The 20,943-nt window shown below is 42.8% G+C and overlaps 1 protein-coding gene across 1 annotated transcript in view; it reads left to right on the forward strand.

Annotated features, from left to right (window-relative positions):
- Positions 1–20,652, forward strand: part of LOC310874425 (semaphorin-6D-like) — a gene marked incomplete at its 3' end in the record, with an annotated part of 37,598 nt that extends 16,946 nt beyond the window's left edge. Inside the window, exons 11-21 of the mRNA XM_083787233.1 lie at positions 419–550; positions 2,217–2,372; positions 3,310–3,483; positions 4,728–4,868; positions 6,791–6,868; positions 8,350–8,408; positions 10,583–10,630; positions 11,714–11,973; positions 14,980–15,105; positions 16,466–16,882; positions 19,345–20,652. Of these exons, the coding sequence (XP_083643359.1) occupies positions 419–550; positions 2,217–2,372; positions 3,310–3,483; positions 4,728–4,868; positions 6,791–6,868; positions 8,350–8,408; positions 10,583–10,630; positions 11,714–11,973; positions 14,980–15,105; positions 16,466–16,882; positions 19,345–20,652 (2,899 nt within the window). The remainder of the gene's footprint in view (positions 1–418; positions 551–2,216; positions 2,373–3,309; positions 3,484–4,727; positions 4,869–6,790; positions 6,869–8,349; positions 8,409–10,582; positions 10,631–11,713; positions 11,974–14,979; positions 15,106–16,465; positions 16,883–19,344) is intronic.
- Positions 20,653–20,943: the final 291 nt, after the last annotated feature.

Here is a 20,943-nt window from a genome sequence, read left to right on the forward strand (position 1 = left end):
ATATTTCATTTAATCTACTGACTCTTTTTTTTTTAACTTGAATCCATGGCCTTCTGTATTTCAACAGATAGATAGGATGAGCTAAATTAAAGGTATATTCACTCAATAAAAAAAATAAAAAGTATGATTTCACTCAAAAAACCTTAGGTTTCGTTTTTGGCTGTGGGACCCAGCCTTTCGTCCAATCAGGATAGAGGTTTTTTGACCCCCAGGGGTTAACAGGGGACAGGGAGGAACTCCTTATATGGCCAGCACACTCTATAGTAGGGAGGATTATCACAACAAAACAAAAACATAATCACTGAATATACCTTTAACTTGAATCCATGGCCTTCTGTATTTCAACAGATAGATAGGATGAGCTAAATGAAGATAAGAGCCAGGCCGATATATCAGCCAGTGTTTTTCTCTCTCTCAGCATCCCGGGCTCAGCGGTGTGTCTGTATTACATGGACGACATAGAGAAGGTGTTCAACGGCAGGTTTAAGGAGCAGAGGACCAGCGACTCCTCGTGGACTCCAGTCCCTGAAGACCAGGTCCCCAAACCACGGTAATTCCTTCCCTGCCAAGGACCTCTTTTGGTCCTCTGGTCTTTAGGACCAGAGGACCTAAAGACCTGGTCTCCAGTCGCTGAAGACCAGGTCCCCAAACCACGGTAATTCCTTCCCTGCCAATTAAGGACCTCTTTTGACGCATGTTGTGTGTTAGACCCAAAACTATAGAATAATATATAAACTATTTGTCCACAATTCCATGCTGTATTGAAATGTTATACAAAGTAATACATGATATGTTTAACAATAATTTTTACTCTTGAGAGCGTAAAATGAAACCACTGAATTACTGTACCTAATCGCCAAGGTTTAAAAAATAAAAACAAAAACAAACAGAGCTCCCATCCACTCCCGTGTCCGAATCCGCTAGCATGTTATTTTCAATGGACTATGGTGTTTACCATAGTGTTTAAAGGGTATCTGCACATTTCTGAAGTCACAATAGTTAATGACTTTGAAGACATTTTTAATACCAAATTGTCAAATATCATGAAAGAAAAGGCAAACATTGTGAAAATAGCCGACCTACAAGCTTTGTTATATGAAACCGAGTCAAACTGATTGCAATGTCTACAATTCCATGTGCTTGTCAGGTCGTGTTTTCTCACGTAGCCAGACATACTATACCTATACCTATATATAACTATACCTCCCGAAATCCGAGTAAGGAAGCTGCCATTTCCGTTCACGAAAATATATTTTAAAATATATTTCTATTTTATTGTTTTATTTCCATTTCTTCTAAGCAGCAAGCTATATAATATGCTTACATGTTTTCTATGTATATTAAAATAGATTTGCGCGACTGTGAAGACGAAACGGAAGTGTGGAGAATGCTTCTCATCAGCATGTATTGTGCTGTGGAGATTGATTACATGCTGAATAAAGCTGAAGAACCTGCTTTTTTTTTTCTTCAATTTGCTAAATTACAAGTTGTACAGTACATGGGGGAGAAATTGCCTTTGTGCTGCACATTGATCTGAATCAGACGTTTGAACGCGCTGGAACCTTGAGAAGAAAATAGGAAGGAAACTGGTATTTATGATTATGTGTGTTCCGTGCCCTATTCCTGGCTATAGGAGAACTTTCCAGGCCCGGATTTTTTTTTTAATAGTGATAGTTTTTTATATTATTATACAGAGCTGGTGATACGATTATGGCTTTGATGATAATTGTCACCAATTATTGTGAGTGAGTTTACAGCAGTGGTTTTCAACCCTGTATGTCAAAGTCCATTATGTATGGAGCATTTTGAGCCAGGGACCACCATTTGATGAGATTTAGCCTCTCAGACCCAAGACTTTGAATATTGTGTTGGATCGTTGGATAAGATTGTGTCCACAATTCCATGCTGTATTGATGTTGGTGGCATGGAGATAGCCAAACGTTGATCAAAATAACAATTATTCTACATTCTCTAATTATGTAGATTTCTTGTCAGGTCCATTTGGTTTCATGTTACACTCTCAAGAGTCCATTTGGTTACCAACTGCCCATCATTTAGCTGGTGACCATTTGGAACCCCCTCAAGGACCACTGGTTGTCCCCGGAACACTGGTTGAAGACAACTGACTTACAGCAATACGTGTGTGTGTGTGTGTGTGTGTGTGTGTGTGTGTGTGTGTGTGTGTGTGTGTGTGTGTGTGTGTGTGTGTGTCTTAGACCTGGTTGCTGTGCAGGAGACGGCGCGGCAGCAGAGTATAAGTCGTCGGTACAATTCCCCGACGAGTCGTTGAGCTTCATCAAGTCTTTCCCCCTGATGGACGAGTCTGTTCCCTCCGCTAATCACACCCCCTGCTACACACACACTTCTCACAGGTACGCACGCACGCACGCACGCACGCATGCACGCACGCACGCAACATTTCAGGCACAAACCATCTCACATAAATCCAACCCCAAACTCTGAAACCTGACCTCTAGCCTAAATGTCTAATCCTAACACCAGCCTGAATCTTGTCCTATTTGGCAGCCATAACCACTTACACTTTAAAAAAATATTCAGTAATGGCAAAAGTAGCAGATCTACAAGCTCACTAAGGGCTCTATTTTTCCATGCTAAACCCCTTATCCCTTATACTTTGCCTTTTTTTCTGTGAATTTGTAGATTGGCTATTTTAACTATTCAAAAATGTTTTTCAAAATAGTAAAAACTAAAAAGTAGTTTAGGGATAAGGGGTTTAGCATGGACGAATAGAGTCCTATGTGTCGCATCGTGACGTGTTGTGAGTTTGTAGATCAGCTATGTTCGCTACCGTATGCACGCTTCCAGAATGATGCCCTTTTGGACATTGGAAACAGGAATATGCATTTAATTAACTTTTTTAAAAGCGGTGCATTTTCATGAAAATCTCCTTTTTATTTGTGTTTGAATTAGTGATGATTATACGGATTAGTTGGGTTTCTGTGCAGTTTCCAGAGGCTGTTTGCACCATGTTGTCGTTGCTGCAGGATTCTGGAGAGAAAAACGATCATAATCATAATGAGATTATCTGATTAACTAGAGGCATAAAGAACTCCTCAGGCTGTACCGCACGCACGCACGCACGCACGCACGCACGCACGCACGCACGCACGCACGCACACACACACACACACACACACACACACAGACAGACAGATGGAGATATGATGAGTACCGGTAATACATTGTTTGTGTGTGTGTGTGTGTGTGTGTGTGTGTGTGTGTGTGTGTGTGTGTGTGTGTGTGTGTGTGTGTGTGTGTGTGTGTGTGCATAACTGATCGCTGCTCTAGGGTCAGGTTGACCCAGGTTGCCGTGGATACCGGTGCAGGTCCGTTCAAGGACCGAACCGTCTTGTTTCTGGGCTCTGAAGACGGCCGAGTGCAGAAGGTTCTGATCAACACCCATCCTAATGATACCACTGGTCCTGTACTGCTGGAAGACATCACTGTGTACAACCCTACACTGTACGTATCTGAATATACTACTGCTATTACTATTACTACTACTAATAATAACCCATTCTGACCGGGCACCCATTTTGGTGTCAGCATCATGTTATGCTTTAGCTATTTAAAAATAGCAGATCTACAAAGCTCATATCGCGCCACCGAGTGGCGCGATACGAGCTTGTAGGTCTGCTATTTTTGAAAAATCGAAGAGCGACTGACATTTCTAGAATCTGATCTCAGGTCAGAATGGGTTCATCAGGACCAGTGTGTGTCCGGCGGAAACCTCGTATGAATCTGATCTCAGGTCAGAATGGGATAATAATACCGGTAATAGTTAGTCACAGACTAATAGTCAATGTCAGTCAGTCGGTAGAGCACTCACCTTTCAACCACGAGGTCATGGGTTCAATCCCGGGGGTTCCGCCAACTCAACATATGAGCAGCACGGACGGCTTGGGAGAGTTTTTCACTAACCTTTGAAGAGTCACCCGGTCGTGAACCGTACAGTAGAACGTACAGTACGTAGCTCCATTTCATGATCGTCCACCTTAAAGTAGCGCGATCGTTTCTCATGTCAAGACATACTCGGGTAAGTCGTTGTTGGGAGGGAAAGAGGTCTTTATCTCGTGTAACTCGTGAATGGGGGTTCACTGAAAGTATTAACGGTAGACCTGGGATTAAAAAAAATATCTAATTAATCAGAGGCTTTGCGATTAATTAATCTAGATTAATCGCATTTAATCGCATATCATTATTTGACCCGAGAACAGTGAGAAAGCAATTTTTTCAAATGGATTTTGGTATACTAGTGAATCAATGAATAGTGAATACATAAGTTTAAGCAATAAAACATTGTTTTTGTAGTAATAGGGGTAATAATTCTTTATTGAATAATTGCACACAACTGTGCTGTAATCCACGCTACCATCGGATAGCCTTTTAAATCCTATTTCCAATCCACGGGGACAAGCAAAGTGATCTCAGCGGCTTCCCCCAGTCTGGTGAACTGTCTGCGGTTTCTGGTGGTGTTATTGTCTGAAGAGGACACGGACACTTGGTGCGCAGGTCCGTCTGAAAACTGTCCAGTGACAACGTTTCACAGTGAAAGAAATAGTGCGATTAAAATGCGTTAATTTTTTTAATGCATAAATTTTTCTGTAGTTAATTAATCGTAATTAATCGCAATTAGTCCCGGCCCTAATTAACGGACAACATTGTTTCCAGGTGTAACGTTTCTTAACGAGTGACATTGTTTCCAGGTGTAACGTGGCGGGTCAGGAGGACAGGAGCATCATGGGATTGGAGATGGATAAGGAACACCATGCGTTGTTTGTAGCGTTCAGCGGCTGTGTGATCCGAGTTCCACTGAGTCGATGTACACAGCATGGCACCTGTAGGACGTAAGTACACTAAATACTATACTATATGTATTATATATTATAGATGTACACCTCATGGTACCTGTAGGACGTAAGTACACTAAATACTACTATAATATATTATAGATGTACACCTCATGGTACCTGTAGAGGTCTAGAATGTGGGGACGTGTGATCAGTGACATCACTAAGTTGTACTTTGCAAAGCCAAAGAGTACATCTTTGTGATGTCACTGATCACGTGACACCGGGTTCTAGACCTCCAGTTCTAGGCTTCACAGAAGGGGGAGGGACTTTTTAATTATTTCCACACGACAACTCTAGGATATATTAATGACATAGTTAAATGTTGAAAATGAGTGGTATTCCACATTAAACACTATATGGTTGACCCTCAGAGCTCTCTACTAGTGTCTGTTCTGTTTTCTGTTAATGCAGGGAAAGCTGCTGTGATGTGCTGTGAGCTTGTTGTCCTGTTTTCTGCAAAGGCTTTCCATTTCAGTGTTGAAAGGGAAATAAACAGCATCGAAGTTGTTGCCAAGAAGCATTGTTACAGGAGAGAAATAATCTGCTAAATAAATACGTGTGTGTGTGTGTGTGTGTGTGTGTGTGTGTGTGTGTGTGTGTGTGTGTGTGTGTGTGTGTGTGTGTGTGTGTGTGTGTGTGTGTGTGTGTGTGTGTGTGTGTGAGTGAGGGTGTGTGTGTGTGTGTGTGTGTGTGTGTGTGTGTGTGTGTGTGTGTGTGTGTGTGTGTGTGTGTGTGTGTGTGTGTGTGTGTGTGTGTGTGTGTGTGTGTGTGTGTGTGTGTGTGCGCGTGCGTGCAGTATGTGTATTCTCTCTCTTACATTCTCTCTCTGAATTAAATTCTATTTTGTTTGAAAGGAACTTTATATCACTACTTGGTACAGAGCTTTTGAAGCGAATAGCAGCGGTTTAACAGTCACTTGGTATTAAACATTTTAAGATGGATAGCAGCAGCTATTTAAATGTATTTCAAGTACCCCCCCGTCCTCCATGCATACACACGCCGTTTTCCTGTCTTTGAACGTACAGTAGTTGCTCTGTTCGTATGTACAGTTAGTTATCTCTCTCTCTCTCTCTCTCTCTCTCTCTCTCTCTCTCTCTCTCTCTCTCTCTCTCTCTCTCTCATATGACAGTCTGACATTTGCTTACAAATTCCAATGGTCAATATGCCAATAATATGCGCTCGCAAGCATGCACACACACACACACACACACACACACACACACACACACACACACACACACACCCGTCTATGTTTGACTGTTTGTACACACCAGTACGATTTACAATTTACAATTTAGGCATTTAGCAGACGCTCTTAATCCAGAGCGACTTACATTTAAGCAAGAACAAAAGCATGGGAATACATCACATAAAAGCATTTATCATGAAACATGCGTAAGCTAAGAAAGTAACAGTGGAATATCTATATAATGAAACTATACATATTTACTACTATGCTATACATATGTACTATGGCGTGCTATGACTATATACAATACAATTATAGTGCTGTCTACATAACATGCTATAAGTCTGTGTCAAATGCTATCTAAGTCAACAGAAATGCTATCTAAGGGGGTAGGGTAAGTGCTATGGGCCATGATGGAGTCTGAAAAGGTGGGTTTTCAGGCTACGGCGGAAGATTGGGAGTGATGCTGCAGTTCTGACTGCAATGGGAAGTGCATTCCACAGTTTTGGAGCCAGAAGGGAGAAGAGTTTGGGACGTGTGGAGCGTTGTCCCGCCGTTTTTAGTGAGGGTACTTCCAGCTTCCCTGCGTCTACATTACTCAAATTATGTCCCCCTCTTTCTGTGTCTGTCTGTCTGTCTGTCTGTCTGTCTGTCTGTCTGTCTGTCTGTCTGTCTGTCTGTCTGTCTGTCTGTCTGTCTGTCTGTCTGTCTGTCTGTCTGTCTTCAGGGCCTGTCTCTCCTCTCGAGATCCATACTGCGTGTGGCTGCGGAGCGGGAGCTGTGCCAACATGGTGTCTGGGCTGAGGTGTGTTTAATGATTACACAATTTAATTGTCTTATCCAGACTGTCTTATCCAGAGCGACTTACAATAGGCAAGGCAATCACATAGTATACGAAGAATGCAGGGAGACAGTGTAGTGTTGATGAGATTGTAGATCTGCTATTTAATATTGAGAAAAGAACAGAAGTTTGGACATATGTCATCATCCAGCCGACAGCAGCGATATCCAACTGAACACTGTGGGAGACGACGCAGATCAGATTAGATCGAATCTGATTGGATGCGACGTGATCAGATTACATGTAATCACTTTACACGAGTTGATTTGTTTATTGAAGCTGTGCTCAACTCAGCACGGTTTAAATCAGTGGCTCTCATCGTGTCGCAGAAGAAGTAAGACATTTTGAAAATACTCCAGTAAAGTAAAAAAAATAAAACAACTTGCAACAATTTGCGTGCTGGTGTTGAAAGGGAAATTAACAGTACAAGACGCATTGTTACAGTAGAGAAATAATCTGCTAAATACACGTCTGAACGTTTTGTTAGAAGATATTACAGCTGCAATTGTACAGCTGCAACTGTGAATATATGTTACACGTGTACTGTATAGTTTGTGCGTGCGTGCGTGCGTGAATCCGTCCGAGCAGAGAGAGACATATTAGTGTTGAATATAGATGAACAGACAGATGTAAATAAGTGTTTATTGTTCTGCCTCGTTGCGTTATTGAGTTTCTCTCACAGATCCCTGGGTGAGCTTAGGTGTTTAGCTTCCAGGGGTGATTGGAGTCAGTCAGCATGTAAATAAACATAACGTGTAAATTATTTCATTTATTGTCGTATCGATTCACTCTCTGTGCCTCTTGGTTTGACAGCAGGACTAGTTGATTTTGTTTGGTTTCTTGGTTTCTTTCTATTGATTTCTCATTCTGTGTTTTATCTCTTAATGTGCCTAGATGTGCCTTTCAAGAAGATAGAGATATCTGTATTGTCATTCAGCAGATACATAAAATGCATAAGAGAACGAAATTGCGTTTCACTGGCTTTATAATCTCCCAGTTAAAAAAATATCTAAAATACTATATTACTAAAATCCTAAATTTAAAAATTAAATTAAAACATCATCAGTTCAAAGGAGACAGATATTGCACGGATAATTGCACGACAGGAGTCCTTAGTAGCAGCATGTTGGGATATTGCACTTAATTACAAGTCAAATGGTTTGGGGAAAGAATCTGGCTGTTTTACTCCTTCTGCCAGAACAGACCATGATGTGGGTGGGTGGGGTCAGTCCTGAAGTTGTTGGCCCTAGGCCTAGACAGACAGCGGTTGTGAGCAATGTCCTTGATGGAAGGCAGTGATCCAACGGATGTCCTCAGATTGTTTAATGAATCATGTCTGTCTGTCTGTCTGTCTGTCTGTCTGTCTGTCTGTCTGTCTGTCTGTCTGTCTGTCTGTCTGTCTGTCTGTCTGTCTGTCTGTGTCTGTGTCTGTGTCTGTCTGATAGGACTGGCTTTGAGCAGGACATTGACGGAGATCAGTCTCTCGACTCTGAAGCGTGTCACGGTAGGAACCGAACAAATCACACGAACACGACAGCATGAATAGAATGGGGAATGTGGGGGTATTTCAGGCGGATCATGTAGACCATTTGGTTTGGACCCTTAAGGTTGAACACCACTGATTATGTAGAGTGAATGTATTTCAGACGCATCATGTGGATTGGGTTAGGGTTAGGGCCATTTCATTGGGTTAGGGTTAGGGCCATTTCATTGGGTTAGGGTTAGGGCCATTTCATTGGGTTAGGGTTAGGGCCATTTCATTGGGTTAGGGTTAGGGCCATTTCATTGGGTTAGGGTTAGGACCATTTCACATAAATAATGTATTTCAGACGCATCATGTGGATTGGGTTAGGGTTAGGGCCATTAAGTGGATTGGGTTAGGGTTAGGGCCATCATGTGGATTGGGTTAGGGTTAGGGCCATTAAGTGGATTGGGTTAGGGTTAGGACCATTATGTGGATTGGGTTAGGGTTAGGGCCATTATGTGGATTGGGTTAGGGTTAGGGCCATCATGTGGATTGGGTTAGGGTTAGGGCCATTATGTGGATTGGGTTAGGGTTAGGGCCATTATGTGGATTGGATTAGGGTTAGGGCCATTAAGTGGATTGGGTTAGGGTTAGGACCATTATGTGGATTGGGTTAGGGTTAGGGCCATTATGTGGATTGGGTTAGGGTTAGGGCCATTATGTGGATTGGGTTAGGGTTAGGGCCATTAAGTGGATTGGGTTAGGGTTAGGGCCATTAAGTGGATTGGGTTAGGGTTAGGGCCATTATGTGGATTGGGTTAGGGTTAGGGCCATTATGTGGATTGGGTTAGGGTTAGGGCCATTAAGTGGATTGGGTTAGGGTTAGGGCCATCATGTGGATTGGGTTAGGGTTAGGGCCATTATGTGGATTGGGTTAGGGTTAGGGCCATCATGTGGATTGGATTAGGGTTAGGGCCATTAAGTGGATTGGGTTAGGGTTAGGACCATTATGTGGATTGGGTTAGGGTTAGGGCCATTATGTGGATTGGGTTAGGGTTAGGGCCATTATGTGGATTGGGTTAGGGTTAGGGCCATTAAGTGGATTGGGTTAGGGTTAGGGCCATTAAGTGGATTGGGTTAGGGTTAGGGCCATTATGTGGATTGGGTTAGGGTTAGGGCCATTATGTGGATTGGGTTAGGGTTAGGGCCATTATGTGGATTGGGTTAGGGCCATTATGTGGATTGGGTTAGGGTTAGGGCCATTATGTGGATTGGGTTAGGGTTAGGGCCATTATGTGGATTGGGTTAGGGCCATTATGTGGATTGGGTTAGGGGCCATCATGTGGATTGGGTTAGGGCCATTATGTGGATTGGGTTAGGGCCATTATGTGGATTGGGTTAGGGCCATTATGTGGATTGGGTTAGGGTTAGGGCCATTATGTGGATTGGGTTAGGGCCATTATGTGGATTGGGTTAGGGCCATTATGTGGATTGGGTTAGGGCCATTATGTGGATTGGGTTAGGGTTAGGGCCATTATGTGGATTGGGTTAGGGTTAGGGCCATTATGTGGATTGGGTTAGGGCCATTATGTGGATTGGGTTAGGGTTAGGACCATTATGTGGATTGGGTTAGGGTTAGGGCCATTATGTGGATTGGGTTAGGGTTAGGGCCATTATGTGGATTGGGTTAGGGTTAGGGCCATTATGTGGATTGGGTTAGGGTTAGGGCCATTATGTGGATTGGGTTAGGGCCATTATGTGGATTGGGTTAGGGTTAGGGCCATTATGTGGATTGGGTTAGGGTTAGGGCCATTAAGTGGATTGGGTTAGGGTTAGGACCATTATGTGGATTGGGTTAGGGTTAGGACCATTATGTGGATTGGGTTAGGGTTAGGGCCATTATGTGGATTGGGTTAGGGTTAGGGCCATTATGTGGATTGGGTTAGGGTTAGGGCCATTATGTGGATTGGGTTAGGGTTAGGGCCATTATGTGGATTGGTTTAGGGTCATTATGTGGATTGGGTTAGGGTTAGGGCCATTATGTGGATTGGGTTAGGGTTAGGGCCATTAAGTGGATTGGGTTAGGGTTAGGGCCATTATGTGGATTCACATAAATAATGCGACGGATGATGATGTTGATCTGGATTTATTTTGTGAATTTACATGTGATTGTATTGTTTTGTTTTGTTTACATGTGATTGTATTGTTTTCAGATGTGATGACAACTACTAATAACCACGATAACGCAGACTCTGCTTATGGTAGGAACATGTCTGTCGTCCGTCCGTCCGTCCTGTGCTTTTTTGAGTGGTGCAACCACCCCTATAGACAGCTACTGTATGTGTGTCCCTGGGGCCCTGGGTCTGTCCGAGCACGAAAATAGCTTTTGCTTGGTTTTCACAACCAAGTGTCACTGTTGCGCAGCCTAACACCCCCCCCCACACACACACACACACACACACACACACACACTATATGATGATTTCAAAGCACCCTGGACCCCCCAGAGACCCCCACACGGAGTTGCACCACTCACTTCACATGGGTGTGATTTTTTTTTCTTATTATTTGTGTGTGCCATTTTGAACCCCAATACTAAATGCAAAAATAGCTGATCTACAAGCTCACAGCGTTTCGTGCTGCAGTGCATTGTGAGCTTATAGATTTGTGATTTTCAGTACACATCACTGGTGCTCCACTATGTAAACTAAAGCATGCATAAATGAAACCCCAGCATTTGGTGCTTACAGTAAGTACAGTAATACAATTTGTGGGCACACACACACACACACACACACACACACACACACACACACACACACACACACACACACACACACACACACACACAGATTAAAACTCCTGATTGTTTCTTTCCTCCCAGAGAGAGAGAGAGAAAGAATGTTTGCTAATGATAAACCTGATTGAATTAGACAATGAAGACTGATGAGGCAAGGTCAGGAACATGCTAACACATGCACACACACACACACACACACACACACATACACAGATGCGTGCATACTCACATACGCAAATTGTAGAAACAAAATGTTTCTACAATGAGTAAAAAGTAAATGTTTTGCCTCTGAGATATAGTGGAGTAAATGTAATAAAACATTTGAAATGGAAATATTGTAAACAGAAAGCATCCGGGAATAATCTGTCTGTCTGTCTGTCTGTCTGTCTGTCTGTCTGTCTGTCTGTCTGTCTGTCTGTCTGTCTGTCTGTCTGTCTGTCTGTCTCTGTCTCTGTCTCTGTCTCTGTCTCTGTCTCTGTCTCTGTCTCTGTCTCTGTCTCTGTCTCTGTCTCTCTCTCTCTCTCTCTCTCTCTCTCTCCACCAGGTGTGCGTGGTCTGGCGGACATGGAGCTGCGCTGGGGTTCCAGCGTTCACTACACGCTGCTCATCGCGTGCGTCCTGGTGGCGTTCATCCTGGGCGCGCTCCTCTCCGGCCTCCTGGTGTCGTGCTACTGCGGCGGCGGCCCAGGGTCCGCCCACTGCCGCGGCGGCACCAGCGCCAGGCTGGGCAAGGGCGACCCGGAAGCCACCCTGCCTCACGCGCTGTCCCTGAGGTCCCTGGCCAAACTCAACGGACTGGCCAAGGTGAGCCCGGCCCGTCTAGAACAGTGGTTTTCATCTCAACCCTTTTCATATCAAGGCCCATTATTTACTCGGCATTTGAGCCACGGAACCACCACTGGAGGAGTTTCAGCCTTGCAGACCCAAAACGTTGAATATTTTGTTGCCGTTGGATAAGATTTGGTCCACAATTCCATGCTATATTTTGGTACCATAGGAGAACAGGCACACAGGATAAAAAATTGTGTAGACTTCTTGTGAATTGGGCACCCCTTGTAAATTAAGTAATGCAGATGTTAAAGGTATATTCAGTGATTTCACTTAATTCAAATATCACTTATTTTTTTGTTTTGTTGTGATAATCCTCTCTACTATAGAGTGTGCTGGCCATATAAGGAGTTCCTCCCTGTCCCCAGTTAACCCCTGGGGGTCAAAAAACCTTAGGTTTCGTTTTTGACTCTCTATCCTGATTGGATGAAAGGCTGGGTCCCACAGCCAAAAACGAAACCTAAGGTTTTTTGAGTGAAATCACTGAATATACCTTTAATAATTCAATAATTTAACTCTTGAGAGCGTAAAATGAAACCAAATGGACCCGCATGGGTCCATTTGGTTTCATTTTACACTCTCAAGAGTTAAAGATCTGTGAGGGTTAATTTGGTTACCAACTCTCCATCATTTACCTGGGCACCACCTGGGACCTTCTCAAGGACCACTGGTGGTCCCCGGACCACTGGTTGAAAACCACTGGTCAAGAACATAATGCGGTGTTGATTCCTTGCAGTCTTATGTAATTATAGTACATGTGTATGTTTTTTTAGACCAGTGGTCACCAAACGTTTTAGATCGTGACCCAAACTAGTGAAAATGGCCGCTTCATTAGCCTGCACATCTTCAACTTGTTTAGTGTTGACCTTGCTTACTGCAAATCACTCTGGATTAAAGAGTGTCTGTTAATTGCCTAAAGTGTAATTATAACTAGTAACTAAAGCTGTCAAATAATTGTAGTGGAGTAGTTTAACATACAATATTTGCCTCTGAGATGTAGTGGAGTAGAAGTATTAAATATTTTTGAATAAAGAAATGGACATAACTTATCATGGCGATAAGAGGTTTCTATACCCGACAGCAACGAGATACTTTTTCATTTGTACTTTTGAATACCTGGAGTATTAAAGGTCCCTGGCCCAAACCCAGTAGACTGACCAAGGTGAGCTGATCGATAACTTGGATCAATGATTCCGTCCATCAACACGCTGAATTATTCAGCTGGAAAGTAACTACCGATATGTACTCAAGTACCGTCCCCCCCCCCCCCCCTACATCTCAGAGACAAATATTGTATTTGTTGATGTAGAAAATGCAATAACAAATTAAAGGGCCTCACACACACCGTCTGCGATGCCGCGCGGCAACGCCTGTGTGTGTTGGGCTTAAGCCGTGTATGCTATTCAAAAATCGCCGACCTATACAAGCTATTTGCATGCACAGCCCAGACATACAGCCATAAGTGACACAGACACACATATAACAAAGATACAACCACAGTCATAACAGCGTGGGTCCACATTTCCAATAGAACCGACTAAACATTGGATGTGAGAACAATGTGGTGTGACACAAAACACTCATACTGTCATCAAGCTACAGTAGAAAATAAATAACATTTAAAGCGCAAATAACATACATTTTAAAACTGCTTTTAATATTTAATATCATATTGTCTATGTCCATCAAAGTTATTTCTAATGGTTTGAGCCTCAATCACCACTCTGATATAACCAGGCCTTGGCAATTCTTTCTGGACTTTGAAAGCAGTTTTAGCTGCAGTACCACACTGTCCTGAGGTGGTGAGGTTGCTGATAATTGTGCAGAATATTTAATATTTGAGTCATTATAATACTGGTGCTAGAAAAAAACAGATTATTTTCCATTCCATGCCAGCTTGGAACATCAACAATGGTGGACATTGTAAACAAAGTGGAAATGCAAATTTGAAACTGAAGACTGAAGAAGGAGGAAATATACAAAGTAGGGTGACATTGGTGACATCACGATGAGGCCAAAATCAGTCGAGCTGTTCCTGAGAGCAATTTCCATTAAAGCACCCATATGATATGAAAGCCTGATTGTTCAAAATTGGTTATTTGTGGGGAGAGAAAACACATATGGGAGCCCCAAAAACACAAAATAAATTGAAAAAGTTGAATTTTATGTTATAGGTCCTTTAATCAAGCCATCAATGACACTTTAAAAAAGATATCCTAAACTGAAACCTGAAACTGGTGACGTGATCAGAGGGTTGAAGTGGTTCTACTGTATGTGACTGTACAGTATGCCCCCTTTTTCCCCTGGTTGGTTCCCAATAGAGGGTATGCGCGTGACATCATCATCAAACCAGGAAGTTATGCAGGAACGCCCACTGAGTGGCAAAAAACTACTTTCTGGCCTCGACAGCCCATACATCCACACAGAAAAGTCCTATTTGATTGCATTAAACAACATTAAACAACGTTAAACTCACTTTGCATGTTGCTTTGCCACTCGATGTGCCATTTACTTTAAGCATGCGCATACCCTCTATGGGAACCAGTTCAGTTCTTTTTGGTTCTTACTCCATGAGCCAGAGCTCCAGAATTGGAACGTTATAATTATGAATTGAGTGGGCAAAACCATACCTATATTACATTTTTATCACCATGAAACTTCCCCAATTGAGTACTTACACGAAGACAATGATTTATTGTATTACACGTTTTACATTTTTTTATAATGCTAATTATGTAGGATAACATGCAAAATAATCGAAAATATGAAAAAGCTAGTACTGTGGAAGGGTTATCATGTATTAATTTACTCGTATTGATCCTAGGCTATAAACAATTTAATATAGGTCTAGTTTTTCCCACCAATTTTGGATCTTTGGCTCATGGACTAAGAACCAAAAAGAACCGAACCATTGGGACCCAACTGGTGGAAAGGGGGTCTGTGTTCTGGTGATGTGACCCTGTTCTGTTCCTCTTGGGTCAGGAGGAGAAGCTGGACGGTTCGTCTTCACAGATGTACAGCTCCTTCATCCCCAACCTCCACAACCCCACCCCCAGCACCCCCACCCCCCACCACAGCCTCCCGCTCGGAGACCCCGACCTCAGCCAGGTACGTACCCTAGGCCTAGGACACTGGTTCTTAAAGGGACACTTCACCCTTTTTGCAAAAAAATATATGTTAATGACGTTTAGAAGCTTTAGAACACTTTCCTGGGGGTCTTTATGTGTGTAATATGTGGTTTTAGATATTTTAGATTGTAGCAGTGAGCCTGTTGTCTCTGATGTCATGGACACTGGGCTCACTTACTTCCTGGACTACATGTTGTCTCAGTAAGACAGCTCTCCCCCTATCCGCAAGGAGGAGCAGTGCACCAAATAATTATGGGAATTGTAGTCCAGGAAGGTAGTGAGCCCAGTGTCCATGACATCAGAGACAACAGGCTCACTGCTACAATCTAAAATAACTAAAACCACATATTACACACATAAATACCCCCAGGAAAGTGATCTAAAGCTTCTAAACGTCATTAACATATATTTTTTTGCAAAAAGGGTGAAGTGTCCCTTTAACCTGAGCGGTGCCTAACCATGCCAATGTCTGCCCGTGTGTGTCTGTCTGTCTGTCCGTCCATCCGTCTGTTTAGAGTACGAACGGCTGACATACCGCTGTGTGACCTAAAGGGCCCTTCACAGTCTGCAGCCAAACAGCATTGTTGTTGAGCAACTCTCAGTTCACACGGGTGTGATTTCTCAAATTTAGAATAGACTTTATTCTACGTAATAGAATAAATGAGTATACTCCATATAGTCTAACTAAAAACAGTGCACATAACAGTGCAATTCATCTATCATGATTCAGTTTGATCAGTTAATCATTTATTTCAAAGACTCCCAGTATTAACCCATTCAGGCCTAAGGCCGATTCTAAAAACGCCTCTAAATCCTGACCTAAGGTTTCTGAAAAACTTCAAATATTGATATAGCAGAATCAAAATTTTTACATTTTTGAATACTGTACATACTGTACAGAACCCAAATATGGGTTCCCGGCCTGAGGGGGTAAGGTACAAATAGGGAACCCCGCCCAGAATGGGTTAAGGTCACGGACCCCCAAAGTGGATCACCATATAATAATTAACAATTAAATAGACGCTGACTGGTCAATTTGGTGCCATTTGTACAGTACACTCTCTGAGTTATAGATCGTTAACGATCGATTTGGTTCTTCCGAACTATCAGTCACTTGACTGATAGTTCTGAGGATCCAAATCGACCCCAAGGGGGACCCCACTTTGAGAGCCACGTCTGCACTAGAAAACCAGCAGTACTGGAGGTCCTGGTAAGACCCAGTAATTAAGCTACAGCTTTTACTTTGGAATCACAACGAGAGTTCAACATTCTTTGATCTCTCATCTCTCTCTATCATCTCTCTCCCTCCCTCTCTCTCTCTCGCACTCGGTGTTTTTCAGGGCGAGGGAGATGTCTCGGGTCTGCCCACGCCAGACTCCACCCCCGAGCTGCCAATCAAGAACGTGCGTCCATTCCGTTCCCAGGCGTACGAGCGCAACCGCAACGGGAACACCGGTGCCATAGAAACCAACACCGCCGGCTCCACTGGCGCAAACACCGGTTTCGTCGGACCGGCATCTGGCTCCGGCTCCGGTCTGGGATCCAGCCCAGGCTTCATGGCCATCGTGGGGAACTCCATGGCTCAGCAGACCCACGTGTTCCCGTTCTCCTCAACCTCCTCGTTGTCCCAGCATCATCGTCTCCACGGCAACCTGTCGGGCGGAGCCTCCTCCTCCTCACTGCACCTCCCTGAGGAGAGGACGACCAGTCACGAGGAGCGAAGAGGAACGGGGCCCGCCCACCACCATCTATCCCAGGTTTTTCCATTCCATTATTTATCATTAGTTTTAGTAATACATCTTTTCATTCGTTTATTATTAGCTAACTATATCATGTTTTGTTACTTTGTTATTAACGAATTATATCATGTTTCGTTACTTTGTATTTGCGAACTTTATCATGTTTCGTTACTTTATTAGCGGACTATACCATGTTTTGTTACTTTGTTATTAGCTAAGTATATCATGTTTCGTTGCTTTGTTATTAACTAAGTATATCATGTTTCGTTGCTTTGTTATTAACTAAGTATATCATGTTTCGTTGCTTTGTTATTAGCTAAGTATATCATGTTTTGTTGCTTTGTTATTAGCTAACTATATGATGTTTTTTTGCTTCGTTATTAGCTAAGTATATCATGTTTCGTTGCTTTGTTATTAGCTAAGTATATCATGTTTCGTTGCTTTGTTATTAGCTAAGTATATCATGTTTCGTTGCTTTGTTATTAGCTAAGTATATCATGTTTTGTTGCTTTGTTATTAGCTAAGTATATCATGTTTCGTTGCTTTGTTATTAACTAAGTATATCATGTTTCGTTGCTTTGTTATTAGCTAAGTATATCATGTTTCGTTGCTTTGTTATTAGCTAAGTATATCATGTTTTGTTGCTTTGTTATTAGCTAACTATATGATGTTTTTTTGCTTCGTTATTAGCTAAGTATATCATGTTTCGTTGCTTTGTTATTAGCTAAGTATATCATGTTTCGTTGCTTTGTTATTAGCTAAGTATATCATGTTTCGTTGCTTTGTTATTAGCTAAGTATATCATGTTTTGTTGCTTTGTTATTAGCTAAGTATATCATGTTTTGTTGCTTTGTTATTAGCTAACTATATGATGTTTTTTTGCTTCGTTATTAGCTAAGTATATCATGTTTTGTTGCTTTGTTATTAGCTAAGTATATCATGTTTCGTTGCTTCGTTATTAGCTAAGTATATCATGTTTCGTTGCTTTGTTATTAGCTAAGTATATCATGTTTCGTTGCTTTGTTATTAGCTAAGTATATCATGTTTCGTTGCTTTGTTATTAGCTAAGTATATCATGTTTTGTTGCTTTGTTATTAGCTAAGTATATCATGTTTTGTTGCTTTGTTATTAGCTAACTATATGATGTTTTTTTGCTTCGTTATTAGCTAAGTATATCATGTTTTGTTGCTTTGTTATTAGCTAAGTATATCATGTTTCGTTGCTTCGTTATTAGCTAAGTATATCATGTTTTGTTGCTTTGTTATTAGCTAAGTATATCATGTTTCGTTGCTTTGTTATTAGCTAAGTATATCATGTTTTGTTGCTTTGTTATTAGCTAACTATATGATGTTTTTTTGCTTCGTTATTAGCTAAGTATATCATGTTTTGTTGCTTTGTTATTAGCTAAGTATATCATGTTTCGTTGCTTCGTTATTAGCTAAGTATATCATGTTTTGTTGCTTTGTTATTAGCTAAGTATATCATGTTTCGTTGCTTTGTTATTAGCTAAGTATATCATGTTTTGTTGCTTTGTTATTAGCTAACTATATGATGTTTTTTTGCTTCGTTATTAGCTAAGTATATCATGTTTCGTTGCTTTGTTATTAACTAAGTATATCATGTTTCGTTGCTTTGTTATTAGCTAAGTATATCATGTTTCGTTGCTTTGTTATTAGCTAAGTATATCATGTTTCGTTGCTTTGTTATTAGCTAAGTATATCATGTTTCGTTGCTTTGTTATTAGCTAAGTATATCATGTTTCGTTGCTTTGTTATTAACTAAGTATATCATGTTTTGTTGCTTTGTTATTAGCTAAGTATATCATGTTTCGTTGCTTTGTTATTAGCTAAGTATATCATGTTTCGTTGCTTTGTTATTAGCTAACTATATGATGTTTTTTTGCTTTGTTATTAGCTAAGTATATCATGTTTCGTTGCTTTGTTATTAACTAAGTATATCATGTTTCGTTGCTTTGTTATTAGCTAAGTATATCATGTTTCGTTGCTTTGTTAGTAGCTAAGTATATCATGTTTCGTTGCTTTGTTATTAACTAAGTATATCATGTTTCGTTGCTTTGTTAGTAGCTAAGTATATCATGTTTCGTTGCTTTGTTATTAGCTAAGTATATCATGTTTCGTTGCTTTGTTATTAACTAAGTATATCATGTTTTGTTGCTTTGTTATTAGCTAAGTATATCATGTTTCGTTGCTTTGTTAGTAGCTAAGTATATCATGTTTCGTTGCTTTGTTATTAGCTAAGTATATCATGTTTCGTTGCTTTGTTATTAACTAAGTATATCATGTTTCGTTGCTTTGTTATTAGCTAAGTATATCATGTTTCGTTGCTTTGTTAGTAGCTAAGTATATCATGTTTCGTTGCTTTGTTAGTAGCTAAGTATATCATGTTTCGTTGCTTTGTTAGTAGCTAAGTATATCATGTTTCGTTGCTTTGTTATTAGCTAACTATATGATGTTTCGCAGCAGTCTCTGCCGCAGGCGGTTGATGTGTCGGCGTTGGACGAGCTCCTGCAGCACATCCAGGAGGTCAGTGCCGCGGGGAACGGAGGCATCAGGGTCCTAACGTCCACCTCCTCCGTCTTCCCCACAAAGAACTCCTTGTCCTCCTCTTCTGGAGGGGGAGGGGCTTACCACCACGCTCCACCTCCCCATCGCACCCACCACTACAACCCCGGCAGCCATCACCACCTCGGCCACAGCAGCCAGCCCCGCCTCCTCCAGAAGTCCCACCCACTCCCGCAGGCGGAGTCCGCTCCGTATTTTACATCCTCCACGCTCCCCATAGACACTGCTGGCACCTCCTCCTTCTCCAGCACCTCCTCGTCCTCATCATCGAACCCCGCCTCCTCGTCCAGTAACCCCACCTCCTCCACGTCGGTCCCCGCCTCCTCTCCCTGCTCCTCCACTCCGCTCCAGCGGCAGGTCATTCCGGAGTTTCCCGGTGAGGACTCGTCATCGGTGGTGGGAGGTGTGGTCTGCCGGGGGGTAGCCGTGGCCCGCCACCACTCACAGCGCCACTCGCTCATAAAGATGGGCAGCGGGGCAGGAGGGGGCGTGGCCGTGTCGCGCCACCACAGCTTCAACCAGCATCCCCGCGGGTCACCGCCCGCCTCCACTGGCTCCTCCTACTTCCTGGCGAGGATGAACACCAACAACAGCAGCAGCAATGCGATGGCGGCTTGCACGACCGCTAGCGTGACAGCTAACACGACAGCTAGCATGACAGCTAGAACGACTGCTAATACGACAGCTAGCATGACAGCTAATACGACAGCTTGCATGACGGCTAATACGACAGCTAGCATGACAGCTAGCATGACAGCTAATATGGCAGCTAATACGACAGCTAGCATGACCACTAATACAACACCTACTGTGCTAACGGCTAGCGGTTTGCTTCCACCGCACTTCCTGGCCCGGATGAACACTAACGGCAGCAGCAATGGCCCCAAAACATTGCAGGCAAGCGTGGCCGCTAGCACGCCTGGTGTGACGAGCAGCACCGTTAGCTCAGCCACTAGTAGGATAAGCGCTGCCATTAACGGCGGTTCTTGTGAGAGGCCCCTAGTGGCCCCTAGCTCCTGTTTGACCAGACAGCACAGCTACAGCGAGCCACACACTCAGCGCTCGGCCATTGTGCGACGGACTGCTTCGCTCAAACCACAGCTCCCGCCAAAACCTTTGTTCCTCCCGCCCAGACCAGTGCTCCTCCCACCCAGACTAGAGTCCCTCCCACCCTGCTCTGTCTCATCATCACTGTCCAATCAGTGACAGACGTATACCGTGACGTCAGATAGGACATCTCTCGGCCAGACGGGCAGGGGGGAAGGTTGCTCGTAATAATAAACGTCGGGGAGGTTCAGGTTGCTGTCGGCGGATTTAAATCAATCGATCCCCAAAGACCGGGAGGGCTGCTTTAGGTAATGACCTGACGAGTGGCCAACACTTCCCCGGGAAGAAAGTTAATGGCTCGACCAATGGGATCGAGTCACAGGCTTGCCCATGGATATAGTTTGTGACTTAGACACGTAAAGGACACTAATGCACATGCTCTAAAGAGCC

Source organism: Protomyctophum parallelum, assembly GCF_964188405.1.
Source record: "Protomyctophum parallelum genome assembly, chromosome: 1".
NCBI classification, from domain to species: Eukaryota; Metazoa; Chordata; class Actinopteri; order Myctophiformes; family Myctophidae; genus Protomyctophum; species Protomyctophum parallelum.